This window comes from Hibiscus syriacus, unplaced genomic scaffold (genome assembly GCF_006381635.1).
Source record: "Hibiscus syriacus cultivar Baekdansim isolate YM2019G1 unplaced genomic scaffold, ASM638163v2 tig00116964_pilon, whole genome shotgun sequence".
Lineage (NCBI taxonomy): Eukaryota > Viridiplantae > Streptophyta > Magnoliopsida > Malvales > Malvaceae > Hibiscus > Hibiscus syriacus.
In genome coordinates this window covers 2,101,827-2,125,182 of record NW_024063489.1, presented here as the reverse complement: position 1 = coordinate 2,125,182, position 23,356 = coordinate 2,101,827, and the positions used below count along the sequence as shown (strand labels likewise).

The 23,356-nt window shown below is 35.0% G+C and overlaps 1 protein-coding gene and 2 pseudogenes across 1 annotated transcript; 2 read left to right on the top strand and 1 right to left on the bottom strand.

Moving 5' to 3' along the window:
* The first annotated feature begins 951 nt into the window (after positions 1-951).
* On the top strand, positions 952-4,279 carry LOC120191058 (annotated as a pseudogene).
* An 8,665-nt stretch (positions 4,280-12,944) lies between these two features.
* Positions 12,945-14,984, top strand: LOC120191026 (tubulin alpha-4 chain). Its single transcript, XM_039194029.1, has 3 exons — positions 12,945-13,106; positions 13,395-14,000; positions 14,101-14,984. Exons 1-3 carry the CDS (start codon positions 13,014-13,016, stop codon positions 14,752-14,754), a joined length of 1,353 nt encoding a protein of 450 aa, XP_039049960.1. The 5' UTR covers positions 12,945-13,013; the 3' UTR covers positions 14,755-14,984.
* A 1,618-nt stretch (positions 14,985-16,602) lies between these two features.
* LOC120190821 lies at positions 16,603-22,003 on the bottom strand (annotated as a pseudogene).
* Between the last annotated feature and the right edge of the window lie 1,353 nt (positions 22,004-23,356).

The following is a 23,356-nucleotide window of genomic DNA, read 5'->3' as shown; positions in this document are numbered from 1 at the left end:
AATCCAGTTCGGGTACTGCAGAGGCGAGGGCGACCCTCCCAACCCAGTTTGCTTCATTCGCAAACGCCAAGATTTAAACTCCTAACCTTGCTTAAGAGACTTAGTATCTCATCCCACTAGACTAACTGGTTGTTGGTTCTTTCTTTATTATATAAATAGCTATACTGAATAAAATACAATACGTCGATCGAATGGTCTCAGTTAAGATGTTGGCCGAATGAGCCTTAATATCTAGATTGAACATGATTTGTCTTTTTCTAATTTAAAAATTCTATAATTTAAAATCATAAGATCTATCTTCTAAATAAAATTTTAAATATTTCCCAAGTGAAACATCTAAATCACAAAATAAATAAATTTATCTAAACTTTAATTTATATATTTTTAAAATAATTCAAAAACTTTCAAATTAGATTTATTAGATTCAAAATATTTTCTGATAAAACATACATTAAATTTACATTTAGTATAAAAGAGAACGAATTAATCTTTTTGAGGTCTAACAACTGTAAACGATGATGACCGAAGATTGTGACGAGTGACGATGAGAGATTTTGAACTCTTTTAATCACTATTAATTTTAATTTTTTGTAGGCATAAAACAAAAAGGTTTGTAATTACTTCATAAACAATAATCTCCCATGAACTAGAAGTGCTTTAATATCATGTTGAGATATCACACCATCTTAAAAGAACAAAATAATTGAGGTTGGATTAACTTAGATAATGTTAATATATTAAGATTACAGTGTTAGCATTTTAAAGTTTCTTCTTTGGCCCTTTGCTGTCATCATCAATATAGAGTTAATAGATTTTGAGCTAATCTTAATATTTACAGTAAGCTGTCATGTTCCAAACAAACATGTTTTTTGCCATTGGTTTTTTAAAGAACTTTATTATTAATCTTTTTCAAAATTTTGACAGAAAAAAAGAATTTTATAGTATCCAATTACATTCAGGAGAATGGAAAAGGTTGTCCCTCTCGATCCTGTAATAGCTCCCTCCAAGATAATGATTTCGTCTCTAGACACGGGTCATTTCCTTCCTTCTTCTTCACAGTGCTTCTTTGCAAAGGCAGATTAATGTGAACGCCAACCAAGCCGCCACCTTTTTTAAATGCCACTCCCTTGAGTCCACCCTTGTTTCATTTCTTCTCCTTTACAAGGAAAAAAAGAAAGTCTTATCTTTCTTGTCGGTTTCGTCAAACCTCCGGTATGTTAAACGCCTGTTCTTACCGGCAATTCTTCCTCTCTTTATGTCTCTTGTTCTGTTTCTCCTTCCCTTGCAGTGTAAAATCCGATGAGCTTCAAGTATTGCTAACGTTGAAATCTACACTCGATAAATCAAGCCCCGATGTTCTCGATTCATGGGAGGCTGCCGGTTCTGTTTGCAACTTCAATGGAATCGCCTGCAACGGCGATGGGTCGGTTAAGGAAATCGAGCTTTCAAATCAGAGGTTGACGGGTGTTCTTCCTTTGGATTCGATATGTCAGCTTCAATCCTTGGATAAACTTTCCTTTGGTTACAATTTATTGTACGGTGCAATCATGGATGATCTCAATAATTGCTCAAAGCTTCAATATTTGGATCTGGGGAACAATCTTTTCTCGGGTTCATTCCCGGCTATATCATTGCTCAGCGAATTACGATACCTTCATTTGAATAGAAGTGGAATTTCGGTTGCTTTCCCGTGGAATTCGCTTGAAAACATGACCAATCTTACTGTTCTCAGCCTCGGGGATAACCCTTTGGATCGAACTCCGTTTCCAAGTGAAATCCTGAAGCTGAAGAAACTGAATTGGCTTTATTTGGCGAATTGCAGCATCGAAGGGAAGATCCCTCCCGCCATTGGAGATCTCACGGAGCTTATAAATTTGGAGCTCCAATTGAATTATTTATCAGGAGAAATTCCATCGGAGATTGGAAATCTTCACAAGCTGCTTGAGCTTTACAAAAATGAATTGACTGGAAAACTTCCTGCTGGATTGAGAAATTTGACAAGCCTAGAATATTTCGATGCCTCAAGCAACAATCTTGAAGGAGATATATCGGAAGTTAAGTATTTGACCAACCTGGTGAGCCTGCAACTCTTTGAGAACCAGTTTAATGGTCAAGTACCCCCTGAGCTGGGTGAGTTCAAGAAACTGGGGAATCTGTCTCTTATACCACATGTTCACTGGTCCTCTTCCGCAAAAGTTAGGCTCTTGGGCTGATTTCGACTTCATCGATGTATCGGAGAATCTCTTGTCCGGTCCAATTCCTCCAGATATGTGCAAGAAAGGAACCATGAGAGGGCTGCTTATGCTTCAGAACAGGTTCACTGGTGAATCCCAACTACTTATGCGAATTGTGCCAGTTTAAAGCGGTTTAGAGTGAGTAACCTCACTTTCAGGCAGAGTTCCGGCTGGAATATGGGGATTGCCCCAAGTGGATAATTGACATTGCTTACAATCAGTTTGAAGGTCCATTACATCTGATATCAAGAACGCAAAAGGTCGGGATAATGTCAGCCGAATACAATCGGTTGTCAGGTGAGTTGCCTGAAGAGATTTCAGAAGCTACATCTTTGGTTAGAATTGAGCTAAACAACAATCAGCTTTCAGGGAAATTGCCTCTTGGAATTGGGGAACTGAAAAGCTTGAGCAACCTTCAATTGCACAACATAGGTTATCTGGTTCTATACCAGAGTCTTAGCCTCTTGTGCTTCCATCAGTAATAAAACATGGCTAACAATTCTCTTCAGGCAAAATACCATCATCTTTAGGATCTTTGCCGACATTGAACACACTGGATTTATCTCAAAATGAACTTTCAGGTAGAATTCCAGAGAGTTTGTCTTCTCTCAAGCTAAGCCTGTTTGATCTATCCTATAACCGGTTAAATGGTCCTGTACCCTATTCCTTCAGCATTGTCCACCGGATCCCGGCATGCCGAAATTTGTTCGAACGCTTATAGTTTGTTTCGCCTTAGCTGCAATCTTTCTGGCTTCTCTTGGGTGTTTCTTATATTTAAGGAGGATAGAGAAAGATGGAGACCGTTCATTGAAGGAAGAATCTTGGGTTGTTAAGTCTTTCCATGTATTAACTTTCACCGAAGATGAAATTCTTGATTCCATCAAGCAAGAGAATCTGATTGGGAAAGGAGGGTCCGGGAACGTGTATAAAGTAATGCTTGGTAACGGTGTAGAACTCGCTGTGAAACACTTATGGAACTCAGATTCTCATGGCCGCCGGAAGAGCCGGAGCAGTACCCCGATGCTTGGTCGACATTTGGGAAAGGAAAAGGAATTTGAGGCGGAGGTGCAGACACTGAGCTCAATAAGACATGTCAATGTGGTGAAGCTTTACTGCAGCATTACTAGTGAAGACTCAAGCTTATTGGTATATGAGTACTTGCCTAATGGGAGCTTGTGGGATCGGTTGCATCGAGTCGAAAATGGAGCTTGATTGGGATGCTAGGTACGAGATTGCAGTCGGAGCAGCTAAGGGATTGGAGTACCTTATCTCGGATGTGAAAGGCCGGTGATCCACAGGGATTCAAATCTAGTAACATTTTGCTGGATGAGTTTTTTGAAGCCTAGGGATTGCTGATTTTGGACTTGCCAAGATGGTTCAAGCCAATGGTGGTAAAGACTCAACCCATGTCATTGCAGGCACCCATGGCTACATAGCACCTGGTAACTATTTTGAATTTAAATTGTATATTCCCAAAGTGAAATTTTGATTAAGAAATTATCTTTATAGATTCAGTTTTTGTTAACAGTATTGCCAATATGAATTCTGCAGAATATGGTTATACCTACAAAGTAAACGAGAAGAGCGATGTGTACAGTTTTGGAGTGGTCTTATTGGAGCTAGTGAGCGGAAAGAGACCAATCGAACCGGAGTTTGGCGATAAAGGACATAGTGTCCTGGATCTGCAGCAAACAAAGAACAAAGAGAGTGTTTTGAGTATAGTTGACCCTATGATCCCTGTTGCTTTCAAAGAAGAAGCTGTCAAGGTGTTGAAAATCGCTATTTTGTGTACGACCAAGCTGCCGGCACTGAGACCCACCATGAGAACAGTGGTTCAAATGCTGGAAGAAGCTGAACCATGCAAATTGGCCGGCATTGTAATCAATAAGGACGGTGAAGTGCAGAAAAAGGAAACCATGGAATCTGCTGATAAGCTCCACCTATAGTTACAAAATTCTGTAATATTTGTTGTAGCCTTTGTAGTAACAATTTTTGTAACATACTGTCTGTAAAGTATCAGCTAGAGCCTGTAAGTAGTATTAAATTTGCTGTAATAAATGCTGTTCATGAAATTATTGGTCTGAATCAACCTCGGAAATGGGAAATTGACCTAAAACAACCTGATCCAACAGGTTTTCGAAGCTACCAAAGAATTGTTGTATTTCGTAACACAAGATTTATTTGATCTAATTAATAGTAGTTGGACGGCATTGCGTCCATTCAAAATGTCTGAGAATAAATTTGGTAATCTCTTAAGCTTAGCTGATCAATCAAGCAAGACCAAAGTTAATTTACTGTAGTTATTGTTCTAGAAGCCTAAGCTTTCATTTGTCAATTTCTCAAGTTTAGGCTCAGACTCTCAGATTATTTTATTAATGCTGTTTACATAATATCTGCATACGCTACAAAGACGGGGAAATAAAAATGCCGTTCAATCAAATAAAAAATGGGGTAAAGTACATCATAGGTCACTAAAACTTGTAGTTTAGATTATTATTTGACTTATGAACTTTGAAAGTTATAAAATGATCTTATATTTATTGATTATTTCAAAATTATCACAATGATATTAATAAGTGTAATTTTTTAATAAATTTAATGATCATTTTATAACAATTTGATAAATATAATGATCATTTTGTAATATTTTGATAAATTTAATGATTTTTTTTTTTTAAATTCAATGACTAAAACAATCATATGAATATAGTTCAATGATCTCTAAGGTTTTTATCCTAAAAATGTTGATCTAAGCACGTATGTATTTTAGCAAATTTGTGAGTATTAACTTGATAGTTAGTATGACTTTCTCCGTTTAAAAGATAGAATGTGTCCGAAATATTAATAATTATAAAGTTGATTCCTTTAAGTATTTTACAATTTTGACTTCATCTTTATCGCGATAAGCTTAACTTTGTAATTATTAGAAGAAAAAATATATTATCTTTTGATTTCATCATCAGAATTATAAGACGAAACATTTGAATATAACTTATAATTCTCAACTTTAAAATTTTCATTTGTTGCATAAAAGGTAATTTTCTTTTTTTAAAATAAATTAGCTTAAAAGAAAATAAATATATAAATAGCATGCTGGCATAATTATGTGAACTCTAAATTTTTAAAAGGAATAACTTTATCTTTTATATTGAAATTGTTCATAAGTTCGATCAATTCATCCCTCTATTAAACATCGATTTTTTTTTTTTGGTTATCAAATTGTGTCGTTAAGACCAGATATAGGAAGGCTGAAGAACAAACAGAACCTATCTTTAAGCTCACTAAAACAAGGCTGTCAATTATATCAACGGCCCACTAATTGATAGTCGTCACCGATCATTCAGCCATAAAAGAGATATGGGCCTAGGTAGATGCTACATTGTGTTACATTTTGAGAGAGTTATTTGCGTGAATGGATGCAAAATGAGAGAGTGCATAAGCGACCATTGGGTTTGTGGGGTCTCCATGGAAAGAATTGGATTCGGTGGCGAAATATAATAATGTTTGGGGATGGAAAAGATAATATGATGAAAGGAATTGTTCTGTGAATATCAACCAAAACGACAGGTTAATTAAAAGCCATGGCATCATGGATAAAGAAGGTGCTTTCCAGGACAGGATGTCATCTGCTCAAGTACAATTATATGATCAACATCAGGCACATGAAACCGTGTTCATTGTCAATCAAACCATCTCACCCTATAACCATCCGGCCTAAGGGTCATTTCTCATTTTTCTCTTTCTTTCTCTCTCTAATCTGATAGAGAAAATTTCTCTCTTTTTTTTCTTAAAGCCTCCGGCCGGCCACCACTCACGGTGGCCAGAAAATACAAAATACTCTTAAATCAAAGCTCCGATTTTCTAAGCCTAAATCCAAGGTTGTTCTCGCATAAAGTCTTACCAATTTCGTAGATCTAAACGAAACCGAAGTTTATCTTCGGTTCTACAATGGTTCAGGTGACTCTTCGAAGTCCTCCGATGATGGTAAGTATTCCAACTTCTTTTCTTTCGGTCTGTATTTTTCTGGGATCGTTGGTGTAGTTCTTTGCTCTATGTTTTTGTTTTTTTTTGTTGCTCTCTGTTGGTTGCTGTGGACTCTTTATTTTGCAGGTAACGGTGGCTTTTATAAGCCACCACGACGCTCCTCTCGGACTGGTTAAAGAGTGGAAACTTCGGTGAGTCACCAAACTATGTGGTGACTCACCCCATAGCTGAGACGTGGACGGCCGGCGTGATGTTTCTGGAGTCTTCGAAGAGGCGGTGGGTGTCGTGGCTACAGCGGGGTGGAACACCTGTGGCAGCTGGGATCTTCTGGAAACATGAGCCACGACGCTCCTCTCGGACTGGTTAAAGAGTGGAAACTTCGGTGAGTCACCAAACTATGTGTGACTCACCCCATAGCTGAGACGTGGACGGCCGGCGTGATGTTCTGGAGTCTTCGAAGAGGCGGTGTCGTGGCTACAGCGGGGTGGAACACTGAGGTGGCAGCTGGGATCTTCTGGAAACATGAGGCGGCGGCGGGGGCTTCTGGAAACGGCGGCTGGGAGCTAGGGTTTGAAAACCCTAGCTGAAACCCCAAAATAATTTAGACTTCTCGGGCCTGGTTCAAATTGGTTGTAAAACGGGCCTGGATTATTTGTATTTGGGCTTGTAATTATAATAATAAATATAATAATAATATAATAATAAATATAAAAAACCAAATGTAAAAAACTAGTGTCTTCGCACCCTATACTCACAACTCCAATTTACAGTTTCTAGGACCAAGAAAACGGAAGAAAATTACTCAAAGCTGAGCTTAATTAGACATCTGCATCATCAAAACACATCTGAAATCAAAAATATATTACTAACATGCTGGATTATTTTATTTTATTTTATTTTAAGCTAAATTTTAACTGATTTACATCACTACTCGATCAAAAAATTGATTGGAGATTTTTAACGAAAATATTTCTTTTTTTTAAAAATTTCTTTTCAATCGATATTATGTCATATTAAATTTTATCACACCATGACATAAATGAAGAAATATTTTTTAAAATATATTTTGTAAATTCTCTCAACAATACTTATGGTGGCTGGTAAAATTCTTTCATGAATCTATGGGTAGACATGGGCCTCAACGCCCAATGTTTTTAAATAGATTATAGCCCTTTTAATTTTATAGTTTTAATTCAATCCTTCATATATATAGACATGTAAAATATTGTAAATTATGATTTGGCTCCCAAAGTTTTTTAACTTGACTCATTTCGTAGAATTTAAATTTCATTAGCTTTATTAAAATTTTATATTTTAAAATTTTTTCTTCAAGATTTTTAATAATTCCTTTAGTTTTTTGGACTAATTTGTTGTAATATATGAATATTAACAGCTAAATTTATTTTTTATCAATTTTATAATCAATTACATCATCTTTTCGTCAATAATTAATAATTATTGATAATTAAAAAAGTGAAGTAGATTAATTGAATGATCAAAAGAAACTTTTGTAATTGAGTGACAAAAACATGAACCTATCCAGAATTGGATGACCTATAATTTAGTTTATCCTAAAAATCACATTTTTTCCGAGAAAGAAAATCATGGATTTGATAAAAATGGACTTTTATTTTTAAACTATTTCACAAAAAGGGAAATCTTACATATGAAAGAGAGGAAAATAAATCGAGAGGCGAAAATAGTGAGTCTTACGAGAAAAGATTAATGATAAAGTTGAAAATGGCTTTTCCCGGCCTTTCTCTTTAAACTTTAATTTTTTTTAAAAAAAATTTTGGATAAAATACATAAATAATTTCCAATTATAGAGGAGTATTTCATTAACTATCAAACTATTAAAAATTATAAAATAATATCGTTCTGACACAATAACACAAACTATATACATACTATATACATACTATATATTATATATTATATATGTCCACACATTTATTTTTACTATAATATTATATTATATGAAAAATGTCACATTGGTGATGACATATATGTTTCAAATTTATCTTTTTTGTTAAAAATTTGACGGTAGTTTGAGCTGGACGTTAATCTACTAATTGTGATATGATGAAATATGATCTCAAAATCTCAAACAACTATCATATCACACTTAACAAGTTAACATACAACTTAGTCTGTCTTTAATTTTTTAATAAAAATGATGAGTTTGAAACATATGAATAATCGGAGAGTTGTAACATTTAATAGTAGGGGACTTAACAAAGCAATATCTTATAGTCTAAGGACCATTTCATAACTATTAATAGTCGAGAGACTCAATAAAGTAATACCTTATAGTGGGGGATCATTTGTGTATTTTACCCTTAAATTCTTTTCACCTCTTTGCAATTCCCATTTCACGTTTCTCTCTGATAAAAGGGGAGGGGGAAAACTTAAAGATTAAATTAGCTCTTTGTTAATAGTATTGAGACCTTAAAGGCTTAAACCCAGCAGCAAATACCTTAAAACCTGTCACTGTAATGGCTGTTGAAAAATTCAATGACCAAAGAACCCTTGGTTTTCAAGAGTTACCTTCTCTCTACGCCTCTACGGTCTACATCATTGTAAACCGAAGGTCATTTTCGTGCATTCACAGGAGAGAGAGGACAATGTAGCTCTGTTTCTCCCTGTGTAAAGCAACTACCTTCCCTTATTGATTGCAAAAAGGCAGACAGGATGGAGCCAGGCAAAATATAAATATTTTCACAAATAGTTTCTTTCTTGCTAAAAAGTAAAATCTTAGACCCTCATTTTAGTTTATATTTTTATGGATGTTTTTCTCTTGTTTTTCTTCTGAGATTGTAACGGTGGAGGAGGAGCTTACAGTTCATCATCAATCATGAGGCTTCCATAATCGTACGTCGGAATTCTCTGAGGAAGAAGACGGAGTTGATATTGTCATTACTGTTTATTTCACATGTACGTGAACATTTATGCTTTGTTTCGATCTTTTCACCGACCCGATTAGGTGTGTAAACGAGCCGAGTCGAGTTCGAGTATTGTTGAGCTCGACTCGATTCGAAAACTCTGAAATGAAGCTCGACTCGACTCGAAAACTCGAGAGCTTAAAATTTTTAAACTCGACTCGAACTCGAAATCCTGAACTGAAGTTCGTGAGCAGCTCGAAAAAAAAATCTTAAACTTAATTAGATTGAAGTTTCAAACTCAAACTCAAACATGAACCTTAAATACATGAAAACTTTAATGTATTTTTTAAAAACAATCAACACTTAAATGTTAATATTATTAATAATTTATTTTTAAGAAAAATAAAATCTTAATATATTATATTTTCGAGTTGCTCACGAGCTTTTCGAGTATCAAGTAGATCGTTTCGGCTCATTAAGAATTCGAGTCCATTCGATTCGAGTATTTATCGAGCCTTGACCGAGTCGATCTCGAGTAGCTCACGATCTGTCTCGTCTCATTTACAGCCCTAGACCCGATGATGGTGATGATGTCTGGTTTCCCCGATTTTCCGAAAATCGACTTTGATTCTATAAATATAGAGATATAGTTGCTCTATTTCTGGTTTTCCCCCACAGTTCACTCTTTCTCTCTTTTTCCTGTATTTTGCATTTTATTTTCAGCATTTGCTTCGTAGATTAAGTAAATTAGGAAATGTAGGTGCTTCAGATGTTGGTATTTGAAATGCAAAGCCACTTGAGAATGGAAAGGTTCTATTTTTGCCTTTAATGGCATTTGAAAAGATTGTTTATTTCTTTAGTTTCATTGCTGCATTTGACCTCAAGTGGTCCACTGAAAACCAATCGCAGAAGAGTACTGGATAAGAATAATTTCATTTGTTTGTGGTCCATGCATGTAACAACCCTGTGTATTCTTTTAACCATTTCTCTTGGTCTTTGATATTTATACTATTGATATGTCTTCATGACGTTCTTTTTTATCTGAAAGGGGAACTTTTAATTTACCAATGCCGAGGCTTAGGATTCTGATATGGTTTGATGCGTGGATTTTACATTTATGCATTATTGGGATTTGGAATTTGAGTGCCTTGGGGTTCTACTTTGCAAGAATTATCTTTTAAGCGATATCTATGGTGACTTGTAAGTAAACTTCCTCTGTATTGCATGTTAACATCTTAAGCAAACATTGCTGAGATAAAGTATGGATTCGTTAATTTCTGCAAATGGCATGGGTGAATCTAATCAATAGTCCCAAGTTATGTGTGCTTTCAAATTTGTATATGATTGTGATATTGCCCCAAACACTATGGATTTTACCTCTGTATGCCGTCCTTTACCTTCAAAATGTGCAACTTACTCTCTTCATGTGCACGGACGTTTGGCATTTGGATATGAAAAACAACTTACATAGGTTCTAGGAAATCCTCCGAACAAGTCTAACACATTTTGATAACTAAATGTTTTCCTCTTATTCGTAGTCTGTTTTTGTTTACTATAGGCCAGAAATCTTGCATAAACCTTGTGGAACAGTGCTCGATTAGAGCAATTTTTTCTTGGACTGATGGTAGAGAACAGTTCTTTAATTACATCATGGATTAGGTCATGTGAAATGCTTTGTGTTCCCATGCTACTTTATGTTGCATCATGATTGCTACTGTTTCTTATTAATCAATAGATATATGCATATTGTTTCCTAAGTACATTAGTTCCAATGAAAAAATCCCCTTTCCGATGTAATTATCAACCGAGTATACGTTAGATTTTGTCCCGACTGTCATCAATATATCCTATTTGCTGACTACTTGCTAGTCCTTGAGTCTTCTTGTGGTAATCAGTTTGCCAAACATGTTTATCTTTCACTTTGAGAAGTATTTTGCTCCGCTAGTCTACTACTTAATGGCTTCTTTATATGTATCCTTCCTCGTAAAAATATTCTATAGCTTTCTGCATTATTTGATTTCTTTATATAGGTTTGAATTTCTTCTGATGGTGTTTCTTTTGCAGCCTTCAGTTGCATGATAGTTTAGGGTTCTCATTTCTGTGGCATAAGTATCTTTTTACTGACTACATATGTTCACAATTTGATGACATAATTCTATTACGAGTGATTACTTCCTCAGTTAAGAGACCAATTCTACTTCGTTTCTTGCTTTTTCTTCATCAAGTTTGTTCGAGATCATTCTTGTTTTAATTAAACCTCAGTTAAATACGGCCGGCATCGTTTTCCACTGCAAAGTATGATAGATTTCCTGTTATACCGAGTGCACTGATGTGATTCTAATCCTTTACGTAATTTTCTAGTGCCTTGTATCATTTGCTTTCGTGCACCGATTCAGTCTGACATGTTCGAATCTTTCCCATTGTCCTGAAGCTCAGTTTTGTTGCTTATTCAAATGCATAGATTTCTTCCACTAGCGATGATACGAAATGAGCACTTGTTTAGGATATGTTGCCCGTGTTTGCCGGATCAAGATGCTTAGCTTTTGGCCAGTGGGATAATGTTTTCATATGTAGGACATACACGTTCTTCGAAGAAATCCGGCAAAAACTTTTGAAGAAACGACGTCGGGTGTTTCATTGTTGGTCTGTTTACTTGGCCTGCATTTTTATCTTAAGTGACCAAATAGAAATAGTCGGACTCAGACCTCTGTTCATGACGTTTATGAAAAATCAAATTATGATATTCGTTCTGTTGCAAGATTATTGAATTCTTTATTCCATTAATTGGAGTTAGCCTCAAACAAAACAGATAATTCTTGTCATGTTTTTGGTTTTTTATTGTTAACCTAATTTTATATTCTTTTAAATTTTATAATTTCGTACTTATTAAATTTTAATATAATATTTTAAATTTATATCTCTTGTATCTTGTTTCTCATTGTTAAATTTTATAATTGTTAATCAGAGTTTTGGGTAAGATTCTACGCGTGTAACACAATAATGAGAACATTTAATTGGGTATCATTATTGCACAAGTGTATCAATTTCCAACTCAGATACAAGATGTATAATTTCAGTTTTATAATAATAATTGTTTTGTATAATCCGTTATTTTAAATTAACGAATAACTGTAATTTAATATTTTCGAAGATGTATAATTGCAGTTTTATGACAATAATAATTTTTTAACGTTATTATTAAATTAAAACATTTCACTACTGACGTGTCACATAATATATGGAAACCGATGATCAATTCTATTTGAAGGCAGATAGGAGGTGAAAAGTCACGGGTCCATTCTACCAGAGTCGGGCCCCACTGATAGAAATGTGAAATCCAGTTTAGATAGCTCACCTTCTCGTCGGCCCCTTTTCATTATAATTAAACAAAAAGTTAATATTTTAAAAAATTTACATAATATCCTAAAAATGATATCATTTATATTTACTTTTTTTAAAATAATATCATTTGACTCATTAATAATATATGAAATTGTATTGTATTAAATATAAACCAAAATTTTAATAGATAAATTTATAATTCTTTTTTTTTTACAAAATAAACGACTACCATTTTTTATATATAAAAAATCAACCCCTTGAAAAATAAAATTAAATAGCCGGTAGTTAGAGAAAAGGCAGGCAGGCAGGCCGGTACTGACTTAAAAATCTGGCATCATTAACCGCGGTTAACTAATCTGGTTGGTTTAGCCACAAATTGCTTTTATTGTTTTCCTTCTAACCTATTTTCCACCCTATATAAACCCCTGCGAGTTTAAACAACTCAATAGATTTCATATCGCAGAAGGCGTCTTGATACACGCCCACACCCCCTTTTTATTATCTTTTCGAGAAAATTCTCTCATTTTTTTCTTAGAATTTCCTTTTGTTATTTGAATATATTTAACAAAAAATGAGAGAGTGCATCTCAGTACACATCGGTCAGGCCGGTATTCAGGTCGGAAATGCCTGCTGGGAACTCTACTGTCTCGAGCATGGAATTCAGGTATTATTCTTCTATTTGTTTATTTCAATGCTCTGCCGTTAGACTTTTTTTTCTTCTCATTTGTATGATTATTTCGACATTGTGTTCTCATTCGAGTATATTTTAATTTATCAATTACATTTCTGTTGTTGTTAATTTAATCGGACTCGTTAGAAATGGATAGCTCTGGATCAATTGAAATGTTAGCTGAACGATTTCCACTCTGTTAGAAGATTTAGGCTAGATCTAAGATCTAAGGTTTAGAATGTGGATTGCGGTGTTGATCTTTTTAGAATTTTCGATTTTCAGCCTGATGGTCAAATGCCAAGCGATAAGACTGTTGGTGGAGGAGACGATGCTTTCAACACCTTTTTCAGCGAAACTGGTTCCGGGAAGCACGTCCCTCGTGCTATATTTGTGGATCTGGAGCCTACTGTTATTGACGAGGTGAGGACTGGAACGTACCGCCAGCTCTTCCACCCTGAGCAACTCATCAGTGGCAAAGAAGATGCTGCCAACAATTTCGCTCGTGGCCATTATACGATTGGCAAAGAGATTGTTGATCTCTGTTTAGATCGTATCCGGAAGCTTGCTGATAACTGCACTGGTCTCCAAGGGTTCTTGGTTTTCAATGCTGTTGGTGGTGGTACTGGTTCTGGGCTTGGATCTCTTCTCTTGGAGCGTCTCTCTGTTGACTATGGAAAGAAGTCGAAGCTTGGTTTCACCGTCTATCCTTCACCTCAGGTTTCTACATCTGTTGTAGAGCCTTACAACAGTGTGCTATCCACTCATTCACTCCTCGAGCACACTGATGTCGCCGTGCTTCTTGATAATGAAGCAATATATGACATCTGCAGGCGTTCTTTGGACATTGAACGACCCACTTATACCAATCTCAACCGACTTGTCTCTCAGGTACTGATAAGAATGCTTACAGATATACTAGTCTTTATGTTATGAAATGTAATGATTGTTGTTCATTAACCGTGGTGTTTTTTTTGCATGTATGATTTAGGTTATCTCATCTCTCACAGCCTCATTGAGGTTTGATGGAGCCCTGAATGTGGATGTGACTGAGTTCCAGACTAACCTTGTCCCCTATCCTAGGATCCATTTTATGCTTTCCTCCTATGCTCCTGTTATTTCAGCTGAGAAGGCTTACCATGAGCAGCTATCGGTGGCTGAGATCACCAACACTGCCTTTGAACCCTCTTCCATGATGGCCAAATGTGATCCACGCCACGGTAAATACATGGCTTGCTGCCTCATGTACCGAGGTGATGTTGTGCCCAAAGATGTTAATGCAGCTGTGGCCACAATCAAGACCAAACGCACAATCCAATTTGTTGATTGGTGCCCTACTGGATTCAAGTGCGGTATCAACTACCAGCCACCAACTGTTGTACCAGGCGGGGACCTTGCCAAGGTGCAGAGAGCTGTGTGCATGATCTCCAACTCAACTAGCGTTGCTGAAGTGTTTTCTCGCATTGATCACAAATTTGATCTCATGTATGCCAAGCGTGCCTTTGTGCACTGGTATGTTGGTGAGGGCATGGAGGAAGGAGAGTTCTCAGAGGCTCGTGAAGATCTCGCTGCACTTGAGAAAGATTATGAAGAGGTTGGTGCTGAGTCTGGTGAAGGGGATGAAGGGGATGAGGAGGAGTATTGAGTGAAGGAGTACCTTTAACCGTTTGCTACTATGATGTATTTTCTTGAATACGAAGAGGTTGGTTTAAAGGAGATGAAGGGGATGAGTATTGAGGGAAGGCGTACCTTTATCCGTTTGCTACTGTGATGTGTTTTCCTCGTTGCTTGTATCCAGAGTTGAATTGCATGAGTGATGTATCAGGGTTTTTTTTTCTTTCTACGAATAAGGTTACCACCGGTGATTTCCTTGCTAAAGAATATGGCCAATCTCCATCATCCTAGCATTTCACAAATTCCATTTTCAATTAAACTGCGGAATATATGTTCTTTTACTTCACCTACATATACACGTTAATTCTCGACCAATCAATGCTAGAATTAGTCCTCAAGTACAGCACAAAGGAAAATAGCACTTTGACAGAACCAAGTGGATCGATCAACTTTAAGGTTTGACATGATCATCAATGAAGGATTATTGTCTACCAGACTTAAAGTTATAATATATAGTTAAGGCTAAATAAAAATATAAGTGTCCAAATTATATCATTTTTTCATTTAGCCGTTAAATTTTTTTGAGATTTTTTTATTTTTCCTTAAAAAAACTTAATACTATTATTAATAAAAAATACCCTAAAATCCTAAAATCCCTTATTCCAACCCCATACCAACCATCGCCGGTCATCAGTGATCACTTTCACCATTTTCGAACAGCCACCCACCTGTCGTCGGACCTTCACTTCCGGCCATCCCTCTTGTCGTCGTCGTCCAAATCACCCTAAATCCATAATTCCCTAACCTTAACCCCAAATTTATTAGATTATTTTGTTGTTTTTGGAGAGCGGAAGCTTGTAACAATGCAACGGTTGAGAGGGGAAGCAACGAAGAGGGGAAACGACGGAGAAGGGTGACAACTTTGTGTTTGTTGAGCAAAGGTTTGCTTCTTGGGGGTTTGTTAAACGGCGACGAGAGTAATACGATCCACGATGAATCGGTGGTTCGACAGCGGTGACAATAACAATGTCAACCGATGATGCCTAGTTCAACGACGGTAACAAGAGCAATGGCAACCGATGATGGATGGTGATGGAATTGTAATGAGAGATTTTAGGGTTTTAGGATTTTTTTGTAATTCCAAAAAAGTTTGGGTTTTTATTTAAATTAATAATTTTTTATTTTTTTAAAAAAAATAAAAATTGTCAAAATTACAAGAATACGACATGTGTTGTATGATGAACTTTTTTAACATCGATAACTGTCTGAACACCTAAAATGATAATGTTTATAACGTTAAACACTTGAATTGACCAAAAAATAATTTAAGTACCTAAATGAGAAAAATAGTATAGGTTATGCAATTATTTTTATATTAAGTTTGTAGTTTAAGATAAAGTATACTAGAAATCACTTAGTTATGTTTAAATAAAACATTTTTTATCAGCAAATTTTATATTACAAAATGATTATTAATATTTTCAAATAATTATAGAATGATTACTATGATATTACCATTGTTAAGATAGGAGGGAACATATTAAATTATTAGATAATATTTCATTTAATCCTTTAATTGTAGTTAAATATGTGCATGACAAACATTCGGAAAAATCTTTTTATCACATTTTACAGAGAACATATAGTTGGCGCCATTATCAACCGTTCTCTAGCACATTTCAACTTCGGCATTGCAGGATAGGGGAAGTTGAAAAAATAGAGATTGATACTCTCCGTCAAAATTTCATGTCGAACGAACTTCTAAAATTAAAAAAAAAAAAATTATTAATTGAAAATAAATAAAAATTTAAAATATATATTATTAACTTGAAATTTCTAGGAGACATAAGAGGGAAAAAAAGACTAATACACATTGGTATAAACCAATTATGAATATTTATTCCTTTTAAATATTTGATACCATACCTATTTTTTATTTTGATATAATGACATCGGTCCAGTTAATACTTGAACTGAACCCTGACGATAAATTTAAATAACAATCACGAAATGTAACACGCTATTATCGGTTATCGAGAAAGGTGTCACTGAGCGTTTCTCATACCACAATTAGAACGGATTTGAGTACTAGCACCGTCCCAACTTTTGGACAAGATTATTCTCTATTTCCATTCTCTTCTTCATCAATAAAGCATACCTGGAAACCAGTTTCTGGTCTCCAGCAGCCATTGAGAGCTTGCAGCTCAGGGATGTCTTGTCCAAATCCTTGTACATCTCTGAGATTGGCACGAAACTCCCCTTTTTGTTGCACACCCAACCATGAGCAGCCCTCAATGCAGCTCCCAGAGATGCCGAATCTGTCATCGTAACAAAGTTCAGGGTGATCAAAGTAAATTCGGACTTCAGAGTTAACCACTATATGACAAAAACTGAAAAGGATTAGTTCATTTGCCTTAAAGAAGGTATGTACTAGATTTAAGTTTATTGCAAACAGAGCAGATTAGTATAACGTACAACAAATTAGCAATAGCATACCTGGTCTTTGAACCGTATATATATCAGAGCCAAAGATCGATGCAATTGAGCTGAGAATGCTTTTATTTGCTGATGCTCCACCAGTAGCAATGATTCGTTTCGGAGGAGAAGGCATTCCGAATCTTTCTGCATGAGCACACATTGAGAGAAATTGGCCCTCGATCAAGGCTCGGACCTGCGATGAAACCCATTGCTTTTCAGGAACAGCGATAGAAGAAACTCATTAGTGTAAACACACCTAATTATTTCGCTAGTCATTTACCTCGGAAGGAGGGTCAAATTCTTGGACTTCTTGTACATTCAAGCCATCCAGAGTTTCACCATTGAAATTTTGAAGAATGTAGCGGTGGAAGCCGGCTGAATTTTCACACGTACACAAACAAACAAACAAAAAATCTTTTAGCTGATTATTACGCCTACGAAATACACACTTGAGCCGATTGAAGATAGCTCAGCCATGTAAAGTATCACATAAGTATGCATCAATCCAGATTGCATGTATACCGAAAGATCAATATACTAAATTATGACATCATAAAAGTTTCCCATCTCGCTCTAATGGATTCCATTATTTAATGATGTTCAAGTATTAATAAACAAATTCTCTGTGAAACTAAACAAGAATTCTCATACTGAAACCAAAGACCTGCAAGAAAAAATCTAGAAACCCACCAGGGAGAGGAGGAAGAATCTCATGATCCTTGTAATAGAAGCCTATCTTCCCACCTGTTGCAGAAATTAGAATGAGAGATAAAGAACAAATAACATTCATACAAAGTAAAATGTCCTTAAAAGATATAATTTACTGACCATTCAGAGGAGGAGTTTGCTCCAGAAATTTGTTAAAAACATCCCAAGATTTCTCAGCAAAGCTATTTCGGACATCTAAACACACACAGACTTTGTTAGATAACTACACAACCAGGCAACTGTGAAACAAATAGGAGGGGGTTTCTGATACCTTCACGCGTCAAAGACCCATTTTTGTAGACCAACATTACCATGTAGCCTTCGATATCAATAGGATTTGGGAAAACGTGCCCTTCTAAACTAGGTTGAGGATCCTTAGTGATCCCAAAGACCTGAAACAAGAACGGGCAGAGTCAAGTTGGAACACAACTGTGGGGGCACCACTTAAGACTAACATCCACACTTTTTTACATAGTAGGCTAAACAACGAAAACTTGGAAGGCTAACTTGAAAGCCTTGGTAAATTAACCTAGTGACAGAAGCTGAAAAATATTACCAAAGAAAAAAAATCTAATATTTCGAAGAGATAACTAGTTCCACTGCAAATGCTAAATTGATCCATTTGAATATCCCGAATACATTCTTGGTTAAGGATGGCAACTCAACCCGAACCCGACGGGTTCCGACCCTATCGGGTCGGATTTATTTTTAAAAAAAATTGGGTTCGGGTCGGATCGGGTTTTTTTAAAATGCACTGTTCGGGTTGGTTCGGGTCGGGTTTAGGGTGGAAAAAATCCGACCCGACCCGAAAAATATATATAATTTTACCCTATATATTTAGGGATAATTACAATAATACCCCTCTATATATAATTTTGTTCAATTAAGTCACTGTTTTTATTGAATAAAAATATTTTTTTTTTATTTCGGGTCGGGTTTCTAAGTCATATATTCGGGTTGGATCACGGGTGGAGAACCCTTTCTTCTCAGGTCGGGTCGGGTGACCCAAAAACCCGACCCGACCCGACCCATTGCCATCCCTATTCTTGGTGATTAAAGATGGAGCTTGTAGTGCACAAAGTTCAATTTGTTGAAGGAAAAACGAGAGAAGTATATAGAGCAGAAGAAATTGATAATTTCCCGAAATTAAAACCCATCTCTTGAAAAAAAGACATTATAGAAAGTTTCAGAGGATTCCAGAAAACAAAGAAGCACAAGAAACATAGAGCAAAATATGATTACCAGTAATGCATGCAATCAGAATCTTGAAAAGAAATTCTTCCAACATAAGAACACATTATACATTAGTCGTATGATCGAAGACGAAAGAAAACAAAACCTTCAAGGGAGTCGCAGACATTTAACTCCTTGAATTAGACCTACCAATTAAAGATTCAAACAGGAGTGATGTTGCTTATGATGATTCCAAGAATCAGAGTAAGCATAGAGATAGTATTGATCAAATAAAGAGAATAAATAGCACTTACAGTGTCACTGGTACCCAAACTGATTGCTAGATCCCAAGGAGTATTAAGAGTTAAACCTGCAGGCCCAAAATTTTTTAATTGATGAAAACTGATGACTAAAAGAACTATCCTCTATGTATGGTTCTGCAAAACCTTATGCAGTAAAAGTTTCGTTTTCCATTCACTGGAGAAAATAAGGAAATGAATATATTGGCAACTAAATTGGTGTGGAGATTCTAAAGAATTGAAAAGGACAAGGAAACTCTTTCATTTGATATAGAAGATTCTAATATCATAAATATTTCTACCTTAAGGGACTAGCATAAATTGACAAAAAAAACTCGGCAACCAAAGAGAGACGGCACTATTGTCTTCCACAAAATATTGATTGCCTTAAAGTGCAATTCAAGTTCATAAAGTACAGCAAGAAAAAATTAAATGTATTTAAGGTAGGCTTTATAGTCTACACATCATAAACCAATGAATCTTTTAATGCTATGTATTGTATAGCATCGAGTAAGATAAATTCAGGAGCATTTTGTTAAATGAAGTAAAAGATAAAGATAAGGAAGTTTTAGCATTTACCACTTCCGCGGCTCCTCTGAGTTTTCTAAAGTAAATTCACTTAAACCTACATTTACACTGTCTTCACCTCCATGTAATAGATTAAATATTCGGACACAATAGTACTCCTTAAATTAAATTTAGACTTTAAGTGCAAATCGAGAGTAGACTAATGCAAACCTACATTAGGGATTAGAAAACCCAAGTAATTGAGTAGCAGAGATGGCACTCACATAAAGAATTCAATTTAAACTAGATCCAGAGAGTTAGGAACCTGCTAAACTGTTGGGATTGTCTCCAGACCACTGAACCACCAAGCAATTCTTATCAAACTTGTACCTGAAAAGACATTAATGAGTTTCAATCAGTCTCTGTATCACAAATTAGAGAGATGTGACAACATATACCTATAGATATAAACATGTGCAAGTATGAACAGGTGAAAAGGGTAATATTAATTATTATTAATGCATGCTGAGGGGAGTATATGCCACCATTCACCATAAAAGCTCATATAAGCAACCACTACCTATGAACAAACGCATAGTAGAGCAAATACTTTACCAGTATATATACATACACACTAGCAATTTGAAGGTCACGCATATTATAACCCATACTGAGAGTTGTTAATTACTATTGAGAATGCAAATATTATGAGTTTAATACAAAACTCTAAAGAAATGTCGGTAATCATCAAAGGCAAACTTTTAGGAAGCAATATGCCACTAACCTCTCCACAAAATAGGAGGCTATAGAACCAGCAACCGCATGTGCAGGTGCTAGCTTTCCAAGCTTTTCCTCCAAACCTGGAGCTGTAGCCTGTAATAAAATTGAAAGTTCAACAATGTCATTAACATAAAAAATGACAATTTGAACATAAGAAAAATCAATCAACAAGATTCAGAGACTGACAAATAAACCACAAAAAGTTAGCAAGCAAAACAAACCTCTAGTGCAACTTTAGACCAATCCCTTTGCTTTATATCCATCAAATTCATCCCTGCACCATCAGTTGTATCAATACAAGCATAAGCCCCTATGAAGAGACACGCCATGAAAGAGCTAACAAGAGAGATTCGCTCAGTGTTCTTATAAGCTTCTTGTTGCGTCTCAAATATCTTCCGAACTTGTGGTCCTGTATATCGCTCATAAGCACGTGAACCTGTAATTTTAGATAACTCCAATGCACCTCCAACGGCTTTCTCTATTTCTCTACACTGAGCTGTGTGCTGCAGTCCATCCATATTGGTGATTCCTTGATAGAAAAAGCATTTCCAAGCTGCTCAACTAATGGTTTTTGGGGGTCCAATGATGATAATAATGTAGAACAACCATTCTTCCAATAAACACTACCATGTTGCTGGCCACTACCAGAAACGGCAGCAATCTTCCCAAAGTCCAAATTGGATTTAGATAGTCTTTGAAGAATCAGGATCCAAAGCCTCCACCCACATTATGGTGGGTGAACCAATTCTGCCATTAACATTAGGGTCTCTGTAAACTCCATCCTTGGTCTTGAAATGAGGCAACTCAGAGTCAAAGTGGATTAGCTCTGAAGCAACAATTACAAGATTGGAGTCCAAAACTGTTGCCTTCAATGACCTTTAAACAAAAGGGGAAGGGGGGGAATCAAACGTTAGCTTAACTAAATTATAATTTTTCAACTAGCAGAATTCTAAAGAACAACAAAACATCAATGGGACCCAATCGGATAAGCATTAAACACAGATCATAACAGCTTCTACAAGTCAATTTCTTTACAGTATAAGAAGAAATACGCAATTGCTACATGGGTTCTTCTAGTTTCCGATTTATAATCTAAGTCCTGATCATAAAGACCTCAAATTTCAAAACTAAGAAGTTAGACATTTTTTAACAGTAGAAGCGTAAAAGAACAAAACATGGACAAATGGGTAGTTTTAGATTTTGCTTAATGTCATCGGAATTTGGATCACGGAACTAAAGGGAGATAAAAGAGAGAGCTTACTGAGTAGAGCTATCAAATCCAAGGAACAGAGCATCATTAGGAAGAGATATATCCCCCATCTTTTTGTAAAGAAAGCTGTGAGCGTCAATTGAAATAAAGCGAAACCAGGCAATGCTAGGCTTTTTGGTTAAACAGAGAAGGTAATTAAAATTGGCTAAAGAGTTTCCATACGATGGTAAAAGTAGATAAGGATACGAAATATATATTAACGTTAGATTATGAAAGATTCCTATTAGTTTTTACTCTTCCTCCCCCTCTTTTCTAGTGTTTATCAAGTAAGTATTAGTTTGGTTAACGGAATGTAAGATTATCAGTAGGAATAAAAGATTATCAGGAATAAGATTACTGAGAATGTTGTATTTTGTGTTTGATTGGTTTAGCAGGAATGTAAGATTACCGTGTTTGGTTAAAGAAATAAAATATTATTAGAATGTATATTTGACCAAATTATCCTTATTATATATTTGTATAATATTACAAATTGTATAATATTTATATATTTTCTTTAAAAAATTAATTCTAATATTTATAATTTTTTTTACAAAATTAAAAATATAAAAAGGGTTTAATGAAAGGGTAAAAAAAATTTTAACCCTTGAACTTTATATAAAATTTTAATTATAGATTTTTTTTGTAAATCTAAAATAATTTAAGGATAAATTTGTAATTTAACCTTCGAATTTTTATTATTCAATGACATAAGAATGATATTTTTGAAAAAAAAATAAAAATTTAAGAGCATTTTAGTCCAAAACGCCGGTAATATTACAATAACTAAGGGAATGGAGGTAATGACGTTCTCGGTAATATACCTCAAAAAATCTACTATTGGTAATAAAACATTACTGAGAATGAGATTCTCGTCCAACCGAACATGAGAATGTGGAATTCTCATCCCACAATCATTAAACCAAACACCCCTAAAGGTTTATTATTTTTCCTCTAAACCTTCCACCGAACAAAATAATACTAGTGATATCAGAACTCTCGTTTATGGAAAATAAATAAAAAAACTTAAATGTATAATATATATATATATTATTTCTAAAAATACAATTAAATTTTTTTTATCTTGAAACAATTATTCCCTCTTTCGGAAATTCTTTAAGAAATACCATAATCATTTTAAGGAATAAAAAAACTAAATTATTTTAGTTTAAGTAATTCAATCAATTTAATTCACAAGTATTATTTCAATCAATTCAAATTTTAATTAATAATTAATTTATATTTATTTAAATTTTAATTGATGATTAAATTGAATTTTAGTAAAATTATAATGTTTGATGACTATTTATATAATAATTCTTATGAGATAAAAAAATTTGATGATAAATTTTATAGTGATGTTAAAAGAGATTTGAGGTATATCAAATTGATTTTTGAGATATATATATTAAGTTATAAATATTAAAAAAAATCATTTT

Coding starts and splice junctions, on each gene's coding strand:
- LOC120191026 (XM_039194029.1), top strand. CDS start 13,014: ATGAGAGAGTGCATCTCAGTACACATCGGTCAGGCCGGTATTCAGGTC. Junction 13,107..13,394: donor GTCTCGAGCATGGAATTCAG/GTATTATTCTTC, acceptor TTCGATTTTCAG/CCTGATGGTCAAATGCCAAG. Junction 14,001..14,100: donor TCAACCGACTTGTCTCTCAG/GTACTGATAAGA, acceptor TGTATGATTTAG/GTTATCTCATCTCTCACAGC.